At 42.4% G+C, this 24019-nt stretch overlaps 1 protein-coding gene across 1 annotated transcript in view; it reads right to left on the minus strand.

Annotated features, from left to right (window-relative positions):
• LOC311049027 (uncharacterized protein) overlaps positions 1-24019 on the minus strand; it is a gene marked incomplete at its 3' end in the record, with an annotated part of 71758 nt that overhangs the window by 29541 nt on the left and 18198 nt on the right. The window contains exons 7-11 of the mRNA XM_084062454.1: positions 23821-23928; positions 23385-23450; positions 23167-23289; positions 11474-11655; positions 9097-10900 (exon numbers count right to left, since the gene is read on the minus strand). Of these exons, the coding sequence (XP_083918580.1) occupies positions 9097-10900; positions 11474-11655; positions 23167-23289; positions 23385-23450; positions 23821-23928 (2283 nt within the window). The remainder of the gene's footprint in view (positions 1-9096; positions 10901-11473; positions 11656-23166; positions 23290-23384; positions 23451-23820; positions 23929-24019) is intronic.

Here is a 24019-nt window from a genome sequence, read left to right on the forward strand (position 1 = left end):
CCTGCAATTGCTCAACTCGCCACCAGACATCTTCTCTTCGGGGGAACAACTGACGGCATTTTGAACGGTCATCACACCACTATAAGATAGCACGTAAGTGTGACACATTTAAGTTGTCTATATAAGCGCAATATAGACATGTGCCTAAGCACTGAATAGTCAGTGAAACTTTAGGATAGGGTTACTATGTTATAGAAGCAACAGGAGTGGTTTATTTCCTGCAAATTGTATACTGTGGAGTGAGTGAAATCACAGAGGTTGCAGTGGCAACTCTCTCTCGGCGGGATACTCACTAAGATTCTAAGGGAGTGATCCGTTTGAGCACCTCTCCGGATTATAATCATCTAGAGATAACCCACGGTCCAGACTTGGGTGTTTTGCTGAGAAATCCGGTGAACGTGGTGAAACTGTGAATGTTTATATTGTATGTTTTGTGCTTAATATTACTAAAAGTGAAATCACAGAGATTGTCAGACACGCGTCATCACTATGTATGACACATTTAAGTTGTCTCTATAAGCGCAATATGGACAGGTGTGAAGCACTGAGTGAGTTATCCGGTCTAACAATTCTCTCTCCGATCCTCACTATGAGATCATAAGTGATAATCCGTGAGCACCTTTCCGGATCATAATCATCTAGAAATAACCCACGGTCCAATCTTGGGTGTTTCGGTGAGAAATCCGTTGGAACGTGGTGATACTGTGATATTAAGATGTGTTATTAATGAATGTGTGAAGTGTGATTTAGCCAGTATACAGCAGTGTAAATAACGCTCGAAATAAGTGTGAGTGGTGGTCACGGTGGTTGAGAGACGAGTGTTTTTCACCCCCCCCCCAGGAGATCCTTGCGTGTGTGAGGTCTGTTTGGGACAGTCGCGTGGACTGGTGACTTCTGTATGAATTCTATGAGTGAAAGTACAGTGAATGTGTGGGGATCCCCGTTGAAAATGTGTGTGTTCCTGTAGAAGCCTATGAGAGATTGTGAGGACTGTTCAGTGGAATATATGTAAATGAAGTTGAAGTACATAGATACAGTAATTTTGTCAAGTTCTGTGTCAATTGTAAGACCTTGTGAATGAGAGAGAGCAGACAAAGTGCGTGATTTAGAGAGTTATACAGACTGTTGATCCATTCTGTGTGTATCAGCTGTGTGCAGAAAGAGTGGGACTGATTGAGTGTGTCTGCCTCTCTGTCGTGACTGTGAATGAATGAGCTTTTCAGTGTCTGTGTATGTCCTCACGAGTATAGGAATACAAGTGTGTGTAGTGGTAGAAAGTAACTGAGTACATTTACTCAAGTACTGTACTTAAGTATCAACCACTAGGGTTGTTGTGTGTGTGGAAAGTGACTGAGTACATTTATTCAGGTACTGTACTCAAGCGTGCTGTGTGTGACTGTGTGGGACTGTGTGGGAGTGCGCGTGCGTGAGTGCGCGTGCGTGTATGCAAGATGGACGTGAGAGAGAACGAAAGAGAGTGGGGTGATTTTGATTACCAGGGAGCTAAGCGAAAAGGGAGGAAAGGGCCCACAAGGGCCCCCAACGGATGTTTTCGCTGTGGCCGTACTGGACATTTCGTAGCCGATTATAGATCGCGCACTACAGTTAATGACTGGGACGATAACAGGCAGGAGAACAGACAGGCCCCAAATACACGCTTTAGGTGTGGGCTCACGGGGCATGTTGTTGTTGATTGTAATTCAGGAACAACTGTGGAGGGCTGGAATGACAATAGGCCGAAGAACAGAAGGCCACGCAGGTCTAAGGGCAGAATGGATAAAGATAAATGGCAGGACATTGGTTTCATCGGGACAGAAACCCTTATATATATATATATATATATATATATATATGGTGAGGGTACAGTTTGGGTATTAACTAGCTCCGATGTCTTGGCCCCTTTCCTGTTTACAGTAAGCCTTTTGTCTACAGCTACAGTTAAATGCCCCTTGTAGATACCCAAAACTTTCCCAGTAGTCAACTAGTGACACACAAGAGCGACAAAGTGTTTGAGGCCCATAGGGGAGGAGCCTATCTCCTGTTTCCTTAGTGTCAGCCAGTTTTGATGTACAAGTACACCCCCCTGGACATGATGTTAAAGATGTGTTATGACTTCTGTTCTGTTGCAACAACATTGCATTAAATTAAGGCCTGTAGGTGTTTACTCTAGAAGAGTGATCAAAGTAGCACAGGCCCTCACTCAAGTGTATTAAGCACATTGTTACAGTAAGTGTGGAGGGACTCAAGTGTAGATTACACCTCAGTTGAGTATTACATGTTACTGTATGGCCCGGGGTTTGTGTGTGGCTTTCAGGATCGTGGTGTGATCGATGGCACTGCAGGGCCATCGAGAGCTCCATTATAATGAAAAGTGGCTCACAGACTTTGGGGAGATAGGGAGCTTTTTTTTTTTGTATTAAAACTATATTAAATATTTTTGTTTTCATTAAAAAATAGTTAAAATACTTAACCGAAGATAGTTCTACTTTTGTAAGTGACATTTGTGTCTTAACTAGCAATGGAAATCTTTTTCCAAAAGATGGGAGAGCTACAAGCTGTAGAGCAGTCAGCCTGTACTGTCTACAACTGATAACCGATGTGCCCTTCCCACGAGGTTTATAGACACCTGGCGTGAATTTAAAACAGCAAGTGTTAAACTACTCAAGCTTCCCATAAGACTTATTTTTGTTATGACGGCCTTCAGGGCCACAAGCCCCAATTTCTCACTTTGAAAAATCATGTCTTGTCCCCTATATTTGAAGTACCCAAGCAGTGTTTTAAGGCGATTGTTTTTTTGTTTTTTTAATAATTATAGTGTCTTAATTAATTAATTGAAATATATTGAACCAATCATCTGAGTAATGGTTCAACAGGAGGGATAGTACACGTAATTATGAAGCATATTCACACTATATTCACACTTATATTTTAAAAAGTAAGCTAAAGTGGCGAAGGCCATACACTGTAAAAATAATATTGTGTCAGAGAACCAGGATTCTGCCAGTTTTTTTCTCTGTCTTCCCACAGGTAACACGGACTGAAGCCTGGTGATCTGGTGCTGATAAGATAGCTGATAAGGTCGCCAAGCCAAACGGGAGCCCTCCATGCTGGAGGATCTATGTCCTGCTGAGAAGCCGTTTCTGAGTCCTGGTCTGCGTCAACTGCCATCAAGATCAAGGAGCGAGATACGTGGACTCACAAAAGTCACACAACCTGGTGCGGACACTGTCAAACAGTAAGCAATAAGGTAGCACCCAGCGATGGATGGGGCCTAGCGTCTAGAGCTGGGTCAGATCTAAGCTTGGAAGAAGAATTCTTACCCCCACTCACAAATCCTTGTTGCACTTAGAAAGAACAATGAAGCGCCAGTGGACCTCGGTTGTGTTTTTTATTTTTATATTTTCCATGTTTTCTTATAGTTCTATGTTCGTATATTTTTCTATGTATCTTTTGTCTTTATTATTAAAGTTAAGCAGGGGAAGGCTAAAGCTAAGATAATTATGACTGTCATGTTGCAGATATATGTGTTCCACATCCTACATTTCCTGTTGCTGTTAACCGGTAGTAAGTAAGTGCCTCGAATCCAAAATAGTGAGTGAGCCTTGGGTCAATGCTATTTGCCGTGCAAAACGTATGATCAGTTTAAGTATAACCTGAGCAGCACATAAATAAGAGCTTTTATGTCACTCTGAAGATGACTAAATATGAAGCGTGTGGTGAATGCAATATCATGGGTCAAGCTGGAAAAAGCCAACTGGTGTAAATGTGTTAGTAAGACGTTTATGGTCGCTAAGAGCTAAGTGTGGAGCGAGGGCCCATTTAAGGCTTCCTCCCAATCGGGGAGGGGCGGGTGCCCCCATCAGATGACCGATCAAACGGTCATCATCTCGGCTAAGCCACACCCTAATATGCCATCAAAACACCGTGTTTCTATAAGCAACCCACATGACCCACTCTGGGGATCCAGTGTTCCTGGTGAGAAGTACTTTTCGAACAAGTACCTGTTGTGTTTACATTTCAGATGACATTAAGTCTAAGGAGGCCAATAACGAACAATGGTACTCTGTGCTTTGGTGCTGTTTCGCGTGTTATCGGTCTGCATCAGGACCGTAGTGAAACGCATGGTTGCTGACACGTTCGTTCAAACGTATGCGGCGTTATCTCAGACTGAGCAAGACTTGAAAGATGACGGGAATGTGTTCTCCCTCTCGAGGCCTTTATGATGAAAATGACACAGACATCTAAGTGCTCTGTTAATGTTTGAAAATGAATTGTCAATTCATGATGGTCAAATTAATGATACAACCGGTTGAAGGTTATTAAGTTACAACCACTGCTCACAAGAAAACCATACATTTTGAGAGTGATAATGTTCTTTTCCTATGCGTAGGTTTTTCAGCATTATCTACAATCGTTTCTATCATTATTGACCATGATCAAGTGACATTCTACTAATTCTCATCATGTGCCCTGATAACAGCTTTGTGCTATGCTCTGTATGACAAAATGCGACAAGCGGATAGCTTAAGTCCCAAGGCCACTGAAAGCGAAAGAGGCAAGCGTTATATGGTGTTGATGTGATTAATAAAATCCTGTTATAATGTCCATTTTTGAAAATGTGAAAGCAAGAAGAATGTGAATATTAATTATTTGATCAACAGGACGGGATGAAGGATCCGATTTGCAGTCATAAATGGGATAAAGTGTGTTTATAAGTTCTATTCATATTGTTAATGTGATCATCTAATTAATCATTCAATTGATATATGAGTGTATTCATTTGATGTGTGTGTGCAGGCAGAGGAGCCAAGCACAGCATATTGGATGGTCTATCTAACTATATAAATGGCGACCGACTTCCGCACCCTCGGTGTCCACACCCCACAGCTCTGTTATCGAATAAACAACGCACCGCCAGACCACATGTCGCCAACTGACTCGCCACGGCGGCCGCGCTGAATTTACGCCTCGCGTAGGGGACATCTCACTGTTCACTACACCTTTTCCACCGCGCAACATAATTAATTCTACTCACCAAATGTCGGACAAAACGGAAGGGGAGGCAGCTTCGTACCGTTTACCGTGCGCACGACCTCATCACCACAACAGCAGGCAGCCGCTGCGGGGGTTTTTTCCTTTTTTTCCAAACTTTTTTTTTGGTCACCATTTTCTCCAGGCACCATTTCTGGTGTAACGTCGGGTGTTTCTTTTCACCAGCCAATCACCTTTCACGTTGCCACGTCCGTTGCCACGTCGCGCTGACGTACGCTAAACAAGCGCTGCCGTGCGCACAATGCAAACGAGCCCAAAGGCGCGCACAAATAAGCCGACCATTGCTTAGACACAAACTCAGACCTGGCAACGCAGCCTACGCCAATCATGTGTGAGAGATCTACAAGCTATGGGGCAGAGACGCCACCGTATCTTAGCAACAACTACAGCGATCACTCTCATTGGTCCTGTCACGCTAAGAGCAGTCTCCAGACAATGGCATCGCAGACAGCTTGCTGTTACTGCTGTAGCCATCACAGGCAGTTGCAGCACGACGGACAGGGCGCTGTGATAGCTGCCATGTCGCTAACGCTAACCTGGTTGTCATGCCTGCAGCGGCTGTGCAATCACTTTGTCAACAATGCACGTTCGTGTGGTGAATGTCTATATTGCTGCTCAGTTCGTCCATTGTAGATGGTGTATGTTTGTGTGTGTCTTCTGGAGAACTATGTAGCTCCACAGCAACTACAGTAACTAACGTAATGCCAGGACCGCCCCGTGCAACGCATGTTACGCTGCATTATGGTCATGTAGTAATTTCAGATAATTTCGCTCCGATTAGAGCAGTGTTTATCAACCCTTTCACGCCCCCCCCCCCCCCCCCCCCCCCCCCCCAAATACACGTACTTGATCTGGGACCCCCCCATTCTGTTTGACTCCGTTCCACAAGTAAAAATTGTGAAAATAGCCGATCTACAAGCTCGAAACGCCTCACGTTGAGAGGCTTTGTAAGCTTGGAGATCGGCTATTTTCTACACGATTGCCTCTTTCTTACATTCTTTGCCAATGTGGCCCATGTTTTCATAGCATAGTTTATTGACTACTTCTGTTGCAGAAATGGCCATTTCCTTTACTTTCGGTTTTTTATTGTCTCCGCCAGGCCGAAAGGCATGGCGCAAGACTATGTTTCACCCCCTGTCCGTCCGTCTGTGATAGCTAATCCCTCACATCGTTGACTTGATCGCAGCAAAATAACAGCCCGATGTGGAGAGTCAGTGAGAGCTGGATAAACGACGTAAAATGTGTCAAAAGGAGTCTGTACGGCTGTCGATAAATGAACACATGACGTCGGTGGGAGAGGAGATATTGTGTCTTTTGGACAAACAGCAGCGTGGTGCTGATGTTTGTTGTGTGAAGCAGCTTAATGTCAGAGTCTTTGTGTTGGAGCGCCTCAGTGCGGCTGCAGAGTTCATGTGCAACCTCTTCCACAGAGACACAGAGACACTAGAAACTCTGCTGGGGAAAAAAAACACTGCTGGGCATTGACTTTCCTATGGACATTGATCTACACACTGCAGGTATATCTGCTACACACACAACATCAAACTACACACTGCAGGTATGATGCAGCGTTTGCATTACAGCCAGCATGCCAGCGTAGTTCCCATATGGTTTCAAGGTGGGCTAAACCATATGGACCCCATGTCAGCAATGTCAGCGGCATCCACTTCAGTCCCAACTCCGATGCCCATGCAGGCTATAAGTAGCTTCTACCTGGCCCTTAGGTGGGCCCCAACTAGCCATGTTTATGTGGGACCAAGGCGGGTCCTAACTGGGTTTGCCCATGCAGGCTTTAACTGGGTTCTACCTGGGCCCTAGGTGTACCCTAACCAACCACAGTGCAGTGCCCATCGCTCCAATTGTTGTGACGTCAGGGCTCTCAATACTGCACATTGCTGGAGGAGGAGGGGCCGCAGGGCGACCGCACACATCGCTGAACCAATGGTAGCCCACGGATGTTTCCTCTGTGGATTTACAATCTGCCCCTCTATGCCACATATCATCCGCACTACAGGGTCTTCACTGACCGAGCCACGGCCCCACTGACCCTCATGACGCTACGCCACTTAAACGTGCGGCAGCATGCGCTGGGTTGCCAGGTTTGCACAGCCTGCGCCAGAAACAAGCAACCACCTTCATGAAAAAAAAAAAAACACCGAAATGGTCCGCAATGTTCCAGGGGTGTCCCCGCACGTCCCAACACTCCACAGGGGGTCAGTGGACCATCAGGGGGTCCGCGGACCCCCTGTGGACCCCCTGAAACATAACAAATATTATTTCTTCAAATTTTTTCCTTTTTCAAAAAAACTTTTCCACAGTTTCACTCCGGCGATTTGGGTCCCCCAATATACACACGGCCACGCTGGGCCCCGTGCGCGGCTGGGGTTGAGGGGGGCGTAGCCCCCCGAAACTCTAGTTATGGTTAAACAGCCTCTGTGATTTACGGTGTTTACATAGTTCCCTTATCTCTGAGCAGAGCTCGCTGTGTCTCAGGTCTCTGCTCACACTGCCCTAAGTACGCTTTTATCTAGTACATTCAGTATCTATTACTCAGAGTAATCTGATACTTTTAAGTACTTTTAGTCACGCCCCTGCCTTTGCCCTGCTCTCTGCTTCTCTGTTGCTGTATATATACCAATGTAAAGTATTTGTACTTTAGAATGTTTCAGGGAGCTGTATACATTTCTCCTTGGCCAAGTAAAACGTGAAGGAGTACTCCGATTGTGTCTTAGTGTCATCTTATTTCTGGTGTGATGAAGCCCTGAGGTGAAAAGCCAAATGATAAAGAACCTATCAGATATACAGACAGACAGACAGACAGACAGACAGACAGACCTCAGAATCTGCACTCTACAATGTGGACTCTTCATTGCATCACAAAGCATCTTCGCTGCAGCATCATACAGGCAGCTACCAGATAGGTCCAGTTCAACCAGATAGGATGGATTAGAGCTGAGAGCGGAGACCAGAACCTCACACTCTGTCTCACTGATGTCACAGTTAAGTCTGTAATTACACATTAAAAGGGAACATGTGTGAATGTTACAAAACAATCAGTTCATACAGCACCACACAGCCAAGAACAGCACTATCACAGCTAGCACTACATATATACTTACATACATACATGCACGTACACACACACACACACACACACACACACACACACACACACACACACACACACACACACACACACACACACACACACACACACAATTTCACCCACTTTTTTTACTTCTGTAAACCTGTGATGTGACAATAAAGCTTCTGATTTTACCCATAAGCCTCACTGCTCACTGATCCTAGGCCAATCACAAGAGCAAAACAACAGTTCAAGCTGTCATTTCAGTCTAATTTTCAACATTCCACTATGTGTTACAAACATCTTTACTGTCATCTTCATACACAACAAGATGTGTATTAGCTTAGTTGTTAAGTTTGTCTTCAGGAAATAGTCTCTGTTCATGATTGGCTCAGCAGCAGATTTGAACTGGAAACACACACCACCTGTTTCCTGTTCAAATCTCCTGCTGAGCCAATCAAATGAAGCTATGAGAAACTGACATGCACAGAGCCTGACACCGAGCCTCTCATTACATAACTCTGATCCACTGCTCTTTTAACCACATGAACACTAGCCTCCTTATTCTGGGGTAAACAATATCCAAAAATATCCAATCTACAAGCTCACAACACTTTGTGATAATATGTGTGCATACTACGTGAACATCAATGTGAACATTGATTACCACTACTGCTATCATTATTAACACTTTACTACACTTTACTAACTAATATTACTACTACAGAGGTTATTATTATATCAATAATAATACCATTGTAGATGTTGTGTCTATAAACTCATCTTTTGCAGTATTTGTGTAATTCAATATATTAAATGTTTTACATTTAAAAGTACAGAAACAGTTTAGTTGAATCTTTAATGGCAATATGACAGATTGTCAACATGTTGTGATGACTGACTGACTGAAGCTTCAGTATGATTTCCTCCGTTTTGTTAAAATTCACATGAATACTAACCGAGTCTTTCTGCAGTTCCTCACAGCAGGGAGCAGTCTCAGTCGCCCCCCCGGAGATGTGTTGTATGACTGAGGGTCAAACTCATCCAGAACCTCCTCTGACATCAGCAGCATGGAGGCCAGAGCTGAACACTGGGTATCAGACAGTTGTGTCTTAGATCTGTCCCCTGACTTCAGGTACTGTTGGATCTCCTGATGTAATGAGTCGTCCTTCATCTCCATCAAACAGTGGAAGATGTTGATACATCTGTCAGGGGAGGCATCACCATCATCACTGTTCATCTCCTTCAGGTTGTCGATGGCTCTCTGAATGATATCTGGACTGTTGTCTGTTTGACCAAGCAGGCCTCCTAACAGACTCTGATTGGACTCCAGTGAGAGGCCATGAAGGAAGCGGACAAAGAGGTCCAGCTGACCGTTTTTACTCTTCAGGGCTTTAAGCATGGCTTTGTTCAGGAAGTCAGCCAGGGTATAGTCAGCCAGGGTATAGTCACTGTTGTAATCTTCCAGAAATGGCTTCAGCACCTTCTTGTTCCTCGCAGTGAAACAGTGGAGCAGGTAAACTGCAGCCAGAAACTCCTGAATGCTCAGATGAACGAAGCTGTAGACTTTTCTCTGGAAGAGCACACTCTCTCTTTTGAAGATCTCTGTGCACACTCCTGAGTACAGCGAGGCCTCTGTGACATCAAGACCACACTCTTCCAGGTCTTCTTGGTAGAACATGATGCTACCTCTCTCCAGATGTTCAAACGCCAGCTTGCCCAGCTTCAGAAGAACTTCCCAATCAGTCTCCACGAGCTGCTGTTGATTCCCCTCATCTGTCTCATCATACTTCTGCTTCTTCCTCCTTGTCTGGACCAACAGGAAGTGGATAAACATCTCACATAGGGTCTTGGGCAGCTGTCTTGTCTCGTCTGTCTTCAACATGTCCACCAGAACGGTAGCAGCAATCCAACAGAAGAGTGGGATGTGACACATGATGAAGAGGCTCCTTGTTGTGTTGATGTGTGAGATGATTCTGCTGGCCAGCGTCTCATCACTGAATCTCTTCCTAAAGTATTCCTCCTTCTGGGGGCCTGTGAACCCTCGTACTTCTGTCACCCTATCAACACATTCAGGAGGGATCTGACTGGCTGCTGCAGGTCTGGTAGTTATCCAGAGTTGAGCTGAGGGAAGCAGATTCCCCTTGATGAGGTTTGTCAACAGAACGCCCACTGATGATGTCACTTTGACATCAGAAACAATGTCATTGTCTTGAAAGTTCAGTGAAATTCTGCTTTCATCTAAACCATCAAAGATGAACACAGTCTTCCAGGCAGCAAGCTGCTCTGCTGTCAGCTTCTTTAATGTTGGATAGAAATCATGGATCAGTGTGAGAAGACTGTACTGCTTATCTCTGACCAAGTTCAGCTCCCGGAATGAGATCAGAATCAGGAGATTGATGTGTTGATTGGCCACGCCCCCCGCCCAGTCCAGAGTGAACTTGTACACAGAGAATGTTTTTCCAATGCCGGCGATGCCCTTCGTCAGAACTCTTCTGATGGGTGTCTCTCTGCCTGGTAAGGGGTTGAAGATGTCAGAGCACATGATTGGCTTGTCAAGGAGAGTCTCCATCTTGGATGCTTTCTCAAGGTGCCACACCTCATGTTGCTGATTAACCCCTTCACTGTCTCCCTCTGTGAGGTAGAGCAGTGTGTAGATCTTGTTGAAGGAGGTTCCAGGTTTTGGTCCAGTGATGTCTTCTCTCTGACCTTCTAACCTCTTTGTCAGACTGATCTTTAGAACCTTCTGCAGACTGACATCCACTGGAACACAACAGTTCATCAATGTTAAACACACGTTCAGTCCCAACTTCATATCCTATGGAAACAATGGTTTAAAATGTTCATCCCCAGAGAACAGGATAACATACAAATAAAACACTGTCTGACACTGAATCAACTATTAACGGCCTCGAAAAACCACTGGCTCTTAAGACATTCACCATTGGCGGAGATCTCCGTCAATTAAAATAATAATTCCACAAGAGGGCGCTCTAACGCAACTTAGGAATGATCCCTTGACACTGAGAGAAGGAGTGGACGGATGCGACGTCATCCCAAAAAATGTCACTTCCGTCCACTCCTATGTTATAAGTAGTAGAAAATCACATCTTCTTTTTTGGGTGAAAACAAGCCTTATTCACTGGCCGATAGCAACAGAATGGCCGATCGCGGTTACAAAAATATTGTTCCGGTGGATAGACCATACCCTCCCCCACCCCCCAGACAGCCTTTGTTTACATCCGCATGCACATCGTGTCTTCCGCGGCTCTCCGGAGATCGTCAATATAAGGGGAAAAAACGCTGGCACCAGCAGACTAATTAATTAATTAATACCTGGCAGTGAATGTGGTGTCTGCAGTCCAGGTGTTTGTGTGAAGGTCTCTCCACACTTGGGGCAGCCATCTTCTCCATGTGGACCAGACTGGTCCCAGGATGAGGTGAAACATTGTCTGCAGAAGCGGTGTCCACAGGGAATAGAAACTGGATCGGTCAGAACCTGGTCACACACTGCACCCCTGGACGACTCCTCGGTCAGGACATAAGTACTCCTGTTCCCCCACACGCACGCACGCACGCACGCACGCACGCACACACACACACACACACACACACACACACACACACACACACACACACACACACACACACACACACACACACACACACACACACACACACACACACACACACACACACACACACACACACACAAAATGTAAACTTCTGTTATGCACTACCTAATGTTGGCTCAGTATGGTTATTACCATGAAGCTGTAACTAGTGATGGACGGTACAGACTAGATGAGTGCTAGTTATGTAGTAAATGTGACCCACCCATAATGTGTCACATTTTTGTGTTGATTTATTTATTTTATTTTGTGCTTTGAAATCGTTTTTGGAGCTGTCAGTGTTCATTTATCAGTATGATTATTCAGCTTGGTCAGTAGGGGGCAGTATTAGAGTGTTTTCTCCCTCATGGGATACTATTACCTGCAGACAGGAAGCTCACGTCATTCCAATGAGAGCAACCAGTCTGAAAACAACTAAAACATTCTTTGTGCGTCTTTCTCCTGTTAAACAGGTTAGTTGTGGTGCATCAACTCACTAAATGATATCAATGTGATCATTATAACATTAAGTACACGTTCTGATGGTGGAGCCTAACTCTAAAGTGTTTACAAGATGTGGTTATTGTTTGTGAATGAATCCAGTGCAGAACACAGTAGTTTGGCTGGAGCAATCAATGCAAAATGGCGACGTGAGTGCGCAATGTTTACATAGGACCTTCTGATCCTAATTCAGACTCCCATTAAGAGCTCCCGTTTTTGTATCAGTATCAAGAATGTATTTTGGTATATTTTGTGTGTTCTGTAAGAAATTTGACAATCTATAGCATTGTGTTTGGACATGGTTATATAAGTTGAACTCTCAGGATTTGGTCAATGAACATTTCAAGTACAGTAACTTAAAGCTGCTATTAGTAAGAAGAAGAAAAGTATAATTGCTTAAATGAAAATGCTAAAAGTGCATTAAGTTAAAGGTGAATATTCATGAGAAAGACAAGACAGTTAATGAAGGTCTGATTGGGTATTATTGTATGTTTTGAAGTGAGGATGTGTAACAGGTTGGCTATGTGAAAATATATGGAAAAGTATATGGGAAAAACATGCAGTATTGTAATGGTGATTAACTCCAGTGATACAGTTATGGTTTAATTGAGTGTTTTGGTGAAAACTGAGTTGAAGATAAAGCAAAAGACATTGAAATGATAATACAAAGTAAGAAAATAAATGGGAAACGAAGTAAATGTGAATGTGTGAATTCTGTGAATAAATTCCAATGAGAGCAACCAGTCTGAAAACAACTAAAACATTCTGTGTGTGTCTTTCTCCTGTTAAACAGGACATTATTATCTGAATGTTTGTCCTGGCCACCTGGGACCTGCAACATAAACACTGAACTAGTTATGGACAGAAAGTCATGAATCACATGTTTGACTTTCTGACATCCACTGTTCCATATCTGTGGTCAAAATGAACTTAAAGGAATAGTTCACACAAAAAATTACTTATTTTCTATCAATTACTCAGCCCATGGAGACTTGAATTCATGGAGATTTATTTTGTTGTTGTGGCATTCCTAAGCCAATAATTTGATGACCAGCGGGAAGATGCTAATGTCTCCGACGCCGCCGACGCCCATCAAATTATTGGCTTAGGAATGTGACAAAAAAAAAATTCTCCATGAATTCAAGTCTCCATGGGGTGAGTAATAGATAGGAAAAAAGTCATTTTGGGGGTGAACTATCCCTTTAATTCAGTTTAATCTGAGACAAAACTACGGTAAATCAAATTGTCAGCGAGATGGAGGGCAACATTTTCACTGTTGGACAAAGCCCTGTGACATTAAACAGTTTGTGTGAAATAAGATGTGTGGCTGTGGGTGTGATCTGGCAATACTATAAATATGTCACTGTCACAAACTTTACACCCATCCTGACATTACTATTCTCATTATTTAGCAGAGTAGCCAATCATGTTACCCCCTTTTAGTTTACTAACATACATTTCACAAATTAATTAAAGTTTACAGTTACTTACTTTGTCTGGGAGTCTGGTTCATTGCTGTGTTCTGGAGACTCTGCTGTCTGTCTCTGGTCTTCACTTCTGGAATCATAACAATCACACAACACTCTGTTTCTGACTTATACCTAATAACATGAACTAACATACTTACTTTGTCCCAGTGTCTGGTTCATACTGAACGTTGGAGAATTATTTCTAAACCAGTCTCTCATCTAGTACTCTATCTACTTTGATGCATTTAAAAATATATATTTTGGGTAACTGGAAAAAAGTAATTGAAAAAACACAGCCTCCTCATGTATTAGAAGGACAATATCAGTCACCAGAACCAAGGACGTGTGTTTTAGTCTAACATGGTTAAAATGGAGTTTGAAGTTACAATGTGTCTGTATAGGAAGGGGTCATGTCTCTTAAAATGAATATCAAATATCGAAACACTTCTTGATCTTACCTTGAGTCCGGTGGTGTGTCTTCATTGCTGGCTGCTGGAGACTCTGTTCCAGTGGAGCGGAGTCTGGACTTTGAGCTCTTTAAGCCCATCTTCTGGACACATCTATGATGCAAAGCACGGAGAACACACAATAGCAGTTACAGTGGAAGGACTTGGTTCAACTTGATGCCATCATCTGGACTTAGAAGGAGTTATGACATCAAAATCAATCGTGGTGCAAACTCTTTTGCCGTGATAAGTTAACTCTTTGTTGACCTTTCTGCTCTGTGCGACCACAGCTCAGATACCTATTTTGACCTGTTAACTTTGAGAATTAGCCAGTGTCTGCCTCTCCGTTTTTCTAACTGGCATATAATACTGGTTTTACAGTAGCTTTAGCCACTAACTTCTACACACTCTGCTGCTGTCTCTCTAAAATCTCTTACAGTATTTCACCCTCTGCTGTTTATTCTATCACTTTGCATTTAATTCATTTGCACATCTGAGTTTAGCTACACTGCTCTGCTTTGTTTGGCCTTAACCACCGCACTGAAGGACTGACTGAGTGACCAATTGTACCCTGGTTTCAGGTACCTTGATCTCTCCAAAGAAGACCCAGAAACAACTGATCTATTGTTGTGTGCGTGTGCGTGTGCGTGTGTGTGTGTGTGTGTGTGTGTGTGAGAGAGAGAGTGTGACATGTCATGACAAACTGTCAGTGCATTTTAACCATTTGTTGACTGTGGTCCTTTTTCAGACCGATAAAATACAAAATTTTTCGCCACTTATGATGTGTGTGCAAAGTTGCACAACTTTTTGAGTACGTTTAGGTCCTCAAAAACACGATTCATTTGTTAGAGGAAAACACATTTACAATTTCAATAAGACTTCTCACTGGTGCTGTGCTCGGGCCCTAATAAGTTATAAATTAATTGTAGGGCCGGGACTTTATCGCGTTAATTTCGATCAATTAATTACAAAAAAATTATCGCGTTAAAAAAATTAACGCATTTTAATCGCGCCTATTTTTTCACCGCGGAACGTTTCTCACTGGACGAGTTTCACACGGACCTATTATCCGCTGGTATTATCGGCCCGCCTGAGAAGCTGTCTGAGAAGTGAGAACGACGTGGTTCTCACAACAACAGAGCAGCCACTGAATGAAGACGTGCCGCATAGCCTGCTTGATAATGGATGCCGCCCCCCCACGCGCGCGTTTGTCCCGTTTGGGGGGGGGGGGGGGCGGGGGGAATGGTGGGAAATAGCAGATCTACAAGCTCACAATGCCTTGTGCTTGTAGATCTGCTATTTTCACATGGTTACTGTATGTTTTATAATATTAATCGAAATCTACAAAGTAACTTGTAACTAAAGTTTTAAAATAAGTTTAAAAGTAAAATATTTGCCTCTGAGATATAGTGGAGTTACTGGAGTAGAAGTAAAAGTATTAAAAAATTGGAAATAGGCGTATTCGAGAGTCAAGTGCAAATACCTCAAAATTGTACTTAAGTACAGTTCTTGAGTACATGTACTTAAAGACGTTTAACAAAATCCATTTGAAAACATTTTTTTTCATTGATCTCAGGTCAAATATTGATGTGCGATTAAAATGCGATTAATTTAGATTAATTAATTACAAAGCCTCTAATTAATTAGATACATTTTTTTAATCGAGTCCCAGCCCTAATTAATTGCAATGTAAATATTATAACTTTGTTTTGTCATAATGTTACAATGTAGGCAGTGATAAAGGAAACTTTACTAGAATAATAACAGCGTACGTCTGAAGACTGTGTTGTTACATTGGCCACTGACTGAGCCTAGAGAAGGAAAGTCAGCTGGAGCCTGGGCTTCCACACAATCACGAGTCGCGCTCGTTCGCGAACACACACACACACACACACACACACACACACACACACACACACACAAACACACACACGGTCTTGAGGGGGTTCCAGGGGGTCCCCAAAACAATTACTTAATACAGCATCACTATCAGCTAAACCACTTTAACGCAATGTTACACTCTGACTGTGTGTGTGTGTGTGTGTGTGTGTGTGTGTGTGTGTGTGTGTGTGTGTGTGTGTGTGTGTGTGTGTGTGTGTGTGTGCGTGTGCGTGTGCGTGTGTGAGGTTATGAGGAAATGGCTGCTACAAGTAAAAGAGGAAGTGAGAGTTGCATAGCTCCGTTTCCACAGCCCCACACAGACACAGGCTCACACGTGAGCAAGCTGACGTTATATTGTTATACAACTAGATGGCTTATATTAGCAAAATGTTGTTTGAAAGTTGTATTTCAACCTTTGTGAAATACTCGGCCCAGGAAAATAAACAAAGACATATCACACATTGTTTTCTGCTGTGTTGCTTTTCGATGTGTCCACTGTATAGGTTTATTGAGCTATATAAAGAGCACAAAGTAAGTTCCTAAACGTGCCAAAGTATCGTGAGACAATAAAATCTTGCAATACTGCCGAGACAGAAACCAGTGTTGCCATGTCTGCTTATTATAAGAGACTTTGGGCTTATTTTTCTGTGAAGTTGCTAGTAAATATTGGTAGTTGTGGGTTGCTGTTTTACGGGCTTATTTGCTTACTTTGGCTTGCTTCACAATTTCAAATGTAAATTTTAACCTCTCCTGGCTCTCAAATATTTTCATGTATTTGTTCCCTTGTGCCAGGGAGCCCCGTACAATATTTGTGTTCTAAAAAAAATCCTCCAAATATTCCACATTTTATTTCAAGTTTATTCATTTTATAGCAGATCTACAAGCTCACTTGGATCGTCTATTTTCAATGTATACAGTATATAGGTTTAAGGTGCTCATAATGGCCTATGAATGAATAAAATATTTATTTTGAACATGTTAAAAAAGTTTGGCAACAAAGTTAAAAAAACAACACAATAAAAATAAATGCAATATGATAAAAAAAAAATGCAAAACAGCATCTCAAAACAAAACTATAATTCTACATGTTCAAAAAGGAGTAGGATAAAGTATAAAACTTATTTAATCCTACCCCTTCGTTCCGCTTACCTCAGCGTCATCTCATTTTTTTTCATATACCAACATGGTATACCGTTAAATAAATCACATCTTTCAAATTAAACAAATAATTAAATAAAGTAATTCATATATAGAAACTTAGCAGTATTTACATATTCTATACATATATTCTAACTATATTGCTATTGCACCAAACACAGTACCCTCCTTATCTAGTGTATTACTGTACAGTATATACAATGTTAGTAAACATATAGATTGTTAATGTAACTCTTCCTCCCTATACCTCATAATAATGCATTCTTTATATCTTTTTAGCGGCGCTAGCCGCTCTATACCTAAAAGGTATAGAGCGGATATTAGCCCTCTATACCTGGCTTTTGCGTCAAGGTTCTGATTGGTCAGGTCCGTCAACGTTCTGATTGGTCAGGCTCGCCAAGGTTCTGATTGGTCAGGTCCGTCCACGTTCTGATTGGTCAGGTCCGTCAACGTTCTGATTGGTCACTATTCATGACATCATAGTGATGTCATGAATAGTAACATAGTAATGTCATGAATAGTGACCAATCAGAACGTTGACGGACCTGACCAATCAGAACGTTGACGGACCTGACCAATCAGAACCTTGGCGAGCCTGACCAATCAGAACGTTGACGCAAAAGCCAGGTATAGAGGGCTAATATCCGCTCTATACCTAAAGGTATAGAGCGCGAAGTTTGTATATCTGCTACAAAAAGCTACGAAGATAGAAGCTGATAGAGTGGGTACCTAAAGTTTATTTTTTAGGTACCCACTCTATCAGCTATGACAGATCAGTTTTTGCCACTTACCTTGGAATGCATTTGGTGATTCGCTTCCAATGGCACTATTTAGTGCCACTGGAAGCCTTTTAATATTGTTTCTCTAGTAGAAACACATATCTATGACAAAATATATCAAAGGCGCCGCTACCTTCACACAGGTGTGATTTTTTAAAAACCGGATCACATTTGAACACTGCTTGAGCTCCACATTCATACTGTTCCATAGCTTAACTCCACATATAGAGATATGGAACGATTTCAATGTCGTCCGAGCACCTTAAGTTTTGAAATTTAACTCCCCCTTTAAATTATAGCCCCCCTCTCTATCAGAGAACATTATTCCTAGCTTTATACATTATGAGGGCAGTTTATATTCTATAATATCCCTGAATTTTAAGAGATTTGAATTTTAAAATAATATATTTGTATGATCTCGATATCCAGCTTTATGTATTGTTCTTATACAGTAATTTAGATATGGTAAAACCAGGGAACTGTATAGCATGCAGAGTAATTTATAGTCCAAAACGTGCTTTGCTTTGCTCAGAACTGCAATGCTTCTTGATAGTTTAGTATGTATATATTAAACTAAACTAAAATAAGCAACTAGGGCCTAGTGCCATTTGTCAATGGCGTCTGCCCGGAACATAGGCTGACTGCACCTTCTTCTATCATAACAGATGTAACAATGACTCTTTATCTGTTGTGGCCTTAGAGTCGTATAGGGCCATATATTGCCCGTCTTAAGTACCAGATCTTATGACTATATACAAATATTTGCACACATTTTCACGATTTTTCAAAAATAGCAGATCTACAAGCTCATAGCGCGGCACTTGGTGCCACGCTATGAGCTTGTAGATCTGCTATTTTTGAATAGCCCAAAGTATAAAATAATGGCTATGGCTAAAATCTAAAATGACACTGATGCGTTCCCGGATTTAATGGGTTAACTTATGACCTGGAGGTGTGGCCAATGCTGTTTGGCCACTCAAAATAGCCAAACAGACAATGAGTGCACCCACACATGAGCGTCAAGTTGACGCTAGGGTCGCATGCTAGGGCCGTTACTCAATAAAAACCGGAACCCGGATATGCTTCAGACGCGAACTGCATTATCCCATATTGTTGAAGCGCAAAGGGGGGCGGGTGGGGAGAGAGTCAGCGCACTGAAGTCAAGGCACAGACTACTGTGTTGTTGATGGACAACGGATGCACGCTTATGAGAAACAACAACAATAAAACCTGGTGAAACAGTTGCGTGCAACAGTAGCGCAAGATGAGGATAAAGGAAACATTCAGTCTAAATGTCCAGTTTGCTAATTCTCGCCTACTACTACTACTTTTGTATTTGAAACTTTACATTTCTCTAAATATTATACACTTTCAGGACAGCCTAAGTACAAATATCATTTATGAAAAGGCTACCATAGGCTACAGTGAAGTCATTATTCAGTCCGACTTCACTGTAGCCTATAGTAGCCTTTTCATAAAATGATATTTGTACTTAGGCTGTTCTTGCGCTAATTAACTGTTTTGCCAGGTTTTATTTGTGTTGTTTCTCATAAGCGTGCATCCGTTGTCCGTCAACAACACACCTTTGAAAGGCAAATCCAGGTTTGACAAGCCTGCGCTGTTCAGCCTGGTTTATTCAGTTCCACAAACGCCAAGCCGGGCTGAGAAGGAGTGGTTTGTCGAGCCAGGATCGTTAAACCAGGCTGAATTTGAGTTCACGTATTCCTATAAAAGACCATGAAAGTCGATAGCAGAATCCTTGAACTTGACCAATCATGGAGCCCAAAACCAGAGTGGTGTTCTTCTCTGTGGCTGAACAGCAGCACTGCAGCAGCTCATGGAATCATACAAGGAATTAAAATGTATAATAAGCAAGAAAGGAAACACGGCCGCAATAAAGAAAGAGAAAGCGTGGCAATTTGCCACGCTTTCTCCCTGGATCTATATTTATTTAAAACTTGTGCATTTAATTTGTCGGCAAATTAAATGCACAAGTTGTAAAAAAATATATGCAATTCATTTATATACAAGTCCATAAATGTATAATTCAGTTAGGCTTAACTGAGTACCCGGACCCCCGTTGACCCCCGACAGAGGTCCGGGGTACACAGGGGTCCGGGGGGTCCACGTGGGTCCGGAGATCCATGGGGGGCTGGGGGTCCACAGGGGTCTGGGGGTACACGGGGGGTCGGGGGTCAACGGGGGTACACGGGGTCCGGGGGTCCATGGGTGGCCGGGGACAATCGTAAACCAATGAGTTTTTCCACACTTATTCAATTCTTATGCGAAAATTGAAGATCTACAAGCTCGAAAAAAAATTGTCTTATGGCGGCCGGGGGTCCACGGGGCCCCCGTGGCGGCCGGGGGTCCACGGGGGTCCCCGGCCCACCGTGTACCCCTGGACCCCCGTTGACCCCTGTGGACCGGGGACCCCCGGCCGCCAAAAGGCAAGCTTTTCACTTGTAGATCTTCGATTTTAGAAATCAGAAAGTGTGTATAATTATAATTCCAATATTCACATAAACTCCTCATGTTTAAGCCTAACTGAATTATATATTTATGGACTTGTATATAAATGAGTTGCATATTTTTGGACAACTTTTGAATTTAATTTGTCGGCAATACTTTGCCACGCTTTCTCCCTGGATCTATATTTATTGCGGCCGTGTTTCCTTTCTGGCATTTTATACATTCTAATTCCTTGTATGATTCCATGAGCTGTTGCAGTGCTGCTGTTCAGCCACAGAGAAGAACACCGCTCTGGTTTTGGGCTCCATGATTGGTCAAGTTCAAGGATTCTGCAATCGACTTTCATGGTCTTTTATAGGAATAGGTGAACTTACATTCAGCCTGGATTAACGATCCTGGCTCGACAAACCGCTCCTTCTCAGCCAGGTGTGTGTGTGTGTGTGTGTGTGTGTGTGTGTGTGTGTGTGTGTGTGTGTGTGTGTGTGTGTGTGTGTGTGTGTGTGTGTGTGTGTGTGTGTGTGGGGGGGGGGGGGGGGGGGGAGAGGACAGCTGTTCTAACCTACATACAATTCTGATGTTTTTCTAGTTTTATTTCATACTCGAGTCTGGTAATGAAAACATGAAATGTTTCCCATGTGAAGAGGAACCACAATGGAAATAAAACCTCAGGGCTTTATTGTGTTTTTATCCTCAGTGATATTGTGTGGAATGTGCTCTTTACTTTTATCACCACATGCATTGAATCAATCAATCAATCAATCAATCAATCAAGCCAATATAGACATATAATTGCAACTAGCACCTCATCCAGTCATACAGCTCTAATAAACATTTGTATTGTTACAGTTCTGTTATAAACAAGTCTGTTATAAACATGTCATTATGAGGGTTATGAGGAAATGGCTGCTACAAGTAAAAGAGGAAGTGAAAGTTGCACAGCTCCGTTTCCACCAGGTCCACAGCCCCACACACACACACACACACACACACACACACGAGCGAGCGAGCTGGCGTTATATTGTTATACAACTAGATGTCTTGGCAGAATTTAATTAACATTCAATTATACGCAGCGCACTGCGACTAGACCCTTTCATGCGTTTTTGTTTACTTCCTAGTAGCTCTGCTTCCTGTCATTTGGGTGAATCTCTTGTCCAATCAGAGGCTGAATGGCCAGATACATTATGCAACGCATTGCAGCCACCATAAGGCACGCTATGTATTCACCTTATTCATCTGGAGTGGCCTTAGAGCCATAGGGTCATAACAGATGTAACAATGACTATTTAGCTATTGTGGCCTTATTTTGCCCATCTTAACACATTGCCTGCCAGAGGGTTTTCTATAACAGGATCAGCCAGTGCCAGGAATTTTGACCATTCTGACTCATCTTTGAGGACCCACAGAATATGTTGTGCTATGACTATGAACACATGGAATATCTCAAAACAAAGATTAGAACCTCTTCTTTCACCTTCTTTCAACTTTCGAGACATTTTGATAAATCTCGGAATATTTAAAAAAAAATGCACAAATCAATATACAGTGTACACATCGAAAAGCAACACAGCAGAAACCAATGTGTGATATGTAGCCGTGTTGCTTTTCGATGTGTACCCTGTATAATTTTATAGAGGTATCTAAAGAGCACAATGTGTTTCTGAACGTGCCAAAGTATCGCAAGACTGTCCACCATGTCCTGTGTGGCAACCAAATATTGCGATATGTGTGAGCCATTTATTTTTAGGATATGTCCTTTTGCACACCTACAAACGGACAGGTGTGTCGGAGTATGAATGCTGAATATGGAAGAAACAGGGAGAAGGGAGAGGGAGATACCTCCGAGCAAGAAAATATATCTGTCCACAATTATGTACTGTCCATATCGAAAAGCAATTGATTAGAAAACAACCTGCGATATGTCTTCTTTTGTTTTCCTGAGCCGAGTATTTTATATAGGTCTCAATTGTTCAGAAATAGTGTTTGTTCATGAACTGTCCAGCCGGCTCTCATAGACTACAATGTTATTTCACCGAACTTCCGGTGTGAGTTTACGTTTTGTGGGTCTATGAAAATAAGCCCAAAAGAAGCAACTATAGAGCACTAGGCCATATGAGAACTGTAAACCATACTGTAAACATTGAAAATAGCCGATCTGCAATATTCTAAAAATGGCAGATCTAAAAGCTCACACGCGTCACATCGTGAAGCGTTGTGAGCTTGTACATCTGCCATTTTCAAAAAACTCCCATCTGAACATTTTCAGATGGAAGTTATAGGGACAAATAGGCTACATTAATTTGAGGGTCCATGATATGAAAATATTTGAGAACCACTGGTTGAAATAAAACAAAAAATGTGAAGCAATCCCAAATAAGCAACTAAACTTTAGAAAAAAGCCCAAAAAAACGACCAGCTGGCAGCAGTCCAGATTCATTTCCTGTTGCCTTTTATGGTGTGAAAAGGGGAGTGGAACAATGCAAATTAACTTCTCGGGAACGCACTTGAGATTTTACAACCAGCTGGCAGCAGTCCAGATTCATCATGACATACACCTGTGATCCGCTCATTTGAGGGATATACACACCCCTTTGTGAATTACACATCAGTTTTAGCTTAGAGAAAATACACTCTCCTTTAGTCACTTTATTTACACCTTATGCACGACCAGCTTAGTGAATCAGGGCCATTGTGTTTCCTGATCAGTGATCTTACTTTGAGTGTGAAGGTCCAGGTTCATCACTGACGTCTGAAGAGAGTCCAGTAGAAGTGAGAGAGTCGATGCCACTGGTTGTGCTGCTGGGAGCTGGAGCCTCTGGTCTCTGACTCTGGTCACCTCTGTAATCATCACAATCACACAACACTGGTTCATACAGTACATTCTTGATGGAAACTCCATGAACTAACATGAATTAAAGTTTACAGTTACTTACTTTGTCTGGGAGTCTGGTTCATTGCTGTGTTCTGGAGACTCTGCTGTCTGTCTCTGGTCTTCACTTCTGGAATCATAACAATCACACAACACTCTGTTTCTGACTTATACTTAATAACATGAACTAACATACTTACTTTGTCTGAGTGTCTGGTTCATTACTGAACGTTGGATAATTATTTCTAAACCAGTCTATCTTCTAGTACTCTGTCTACTTTCATGCATTTTTTAACACTATTTTGGGTAACTAGAAAAAAGTAATTGAAAAAACTCAGCCTCCTCATGTATTAGAAGGACAATATCAGTCACCAGAACCAAGGACGTGTGTTTTAGTCTAATATGGTTAAAATGGAGTTTGAAGTTATAATGGGTTTGTATAGGAAGAGTTTGTGTCTCATAAAATGAATATCAAATATCTAAACACTTCTCGATCTTACCTTGAGTCAGGTGGTGTGTCTTCATTGCTGGCTGCTGGAGGCTCTCTTCCAGTGGAGCGGTGTCTGTACTTTGACCTCTTTAAGCCCATCTTCTGGACTTGGACACATCTATGATGCAAAGCACGGAGAACACACAATAAAGACACACAGTTACAGTGGAAGCCAAGGACTTGGTTCAACTTGATGACATCATCTGGAC

The sequence above is a fragment of the Gymnoscopelus microlampas genome, assembly GCF_963454915.1.
Source record: "Gymnoscopelus microlampas genome assembly, chromosome: 1".
In the NCBI taxonomy this organism is placed as follows: domain Eukaryota; kingdom Metazoa; phylum Chordata; class Actinopteri; order Myctophiformes; family Myctophidae; genus Gymnoscopelus; species Gymnoscopelus microlampas.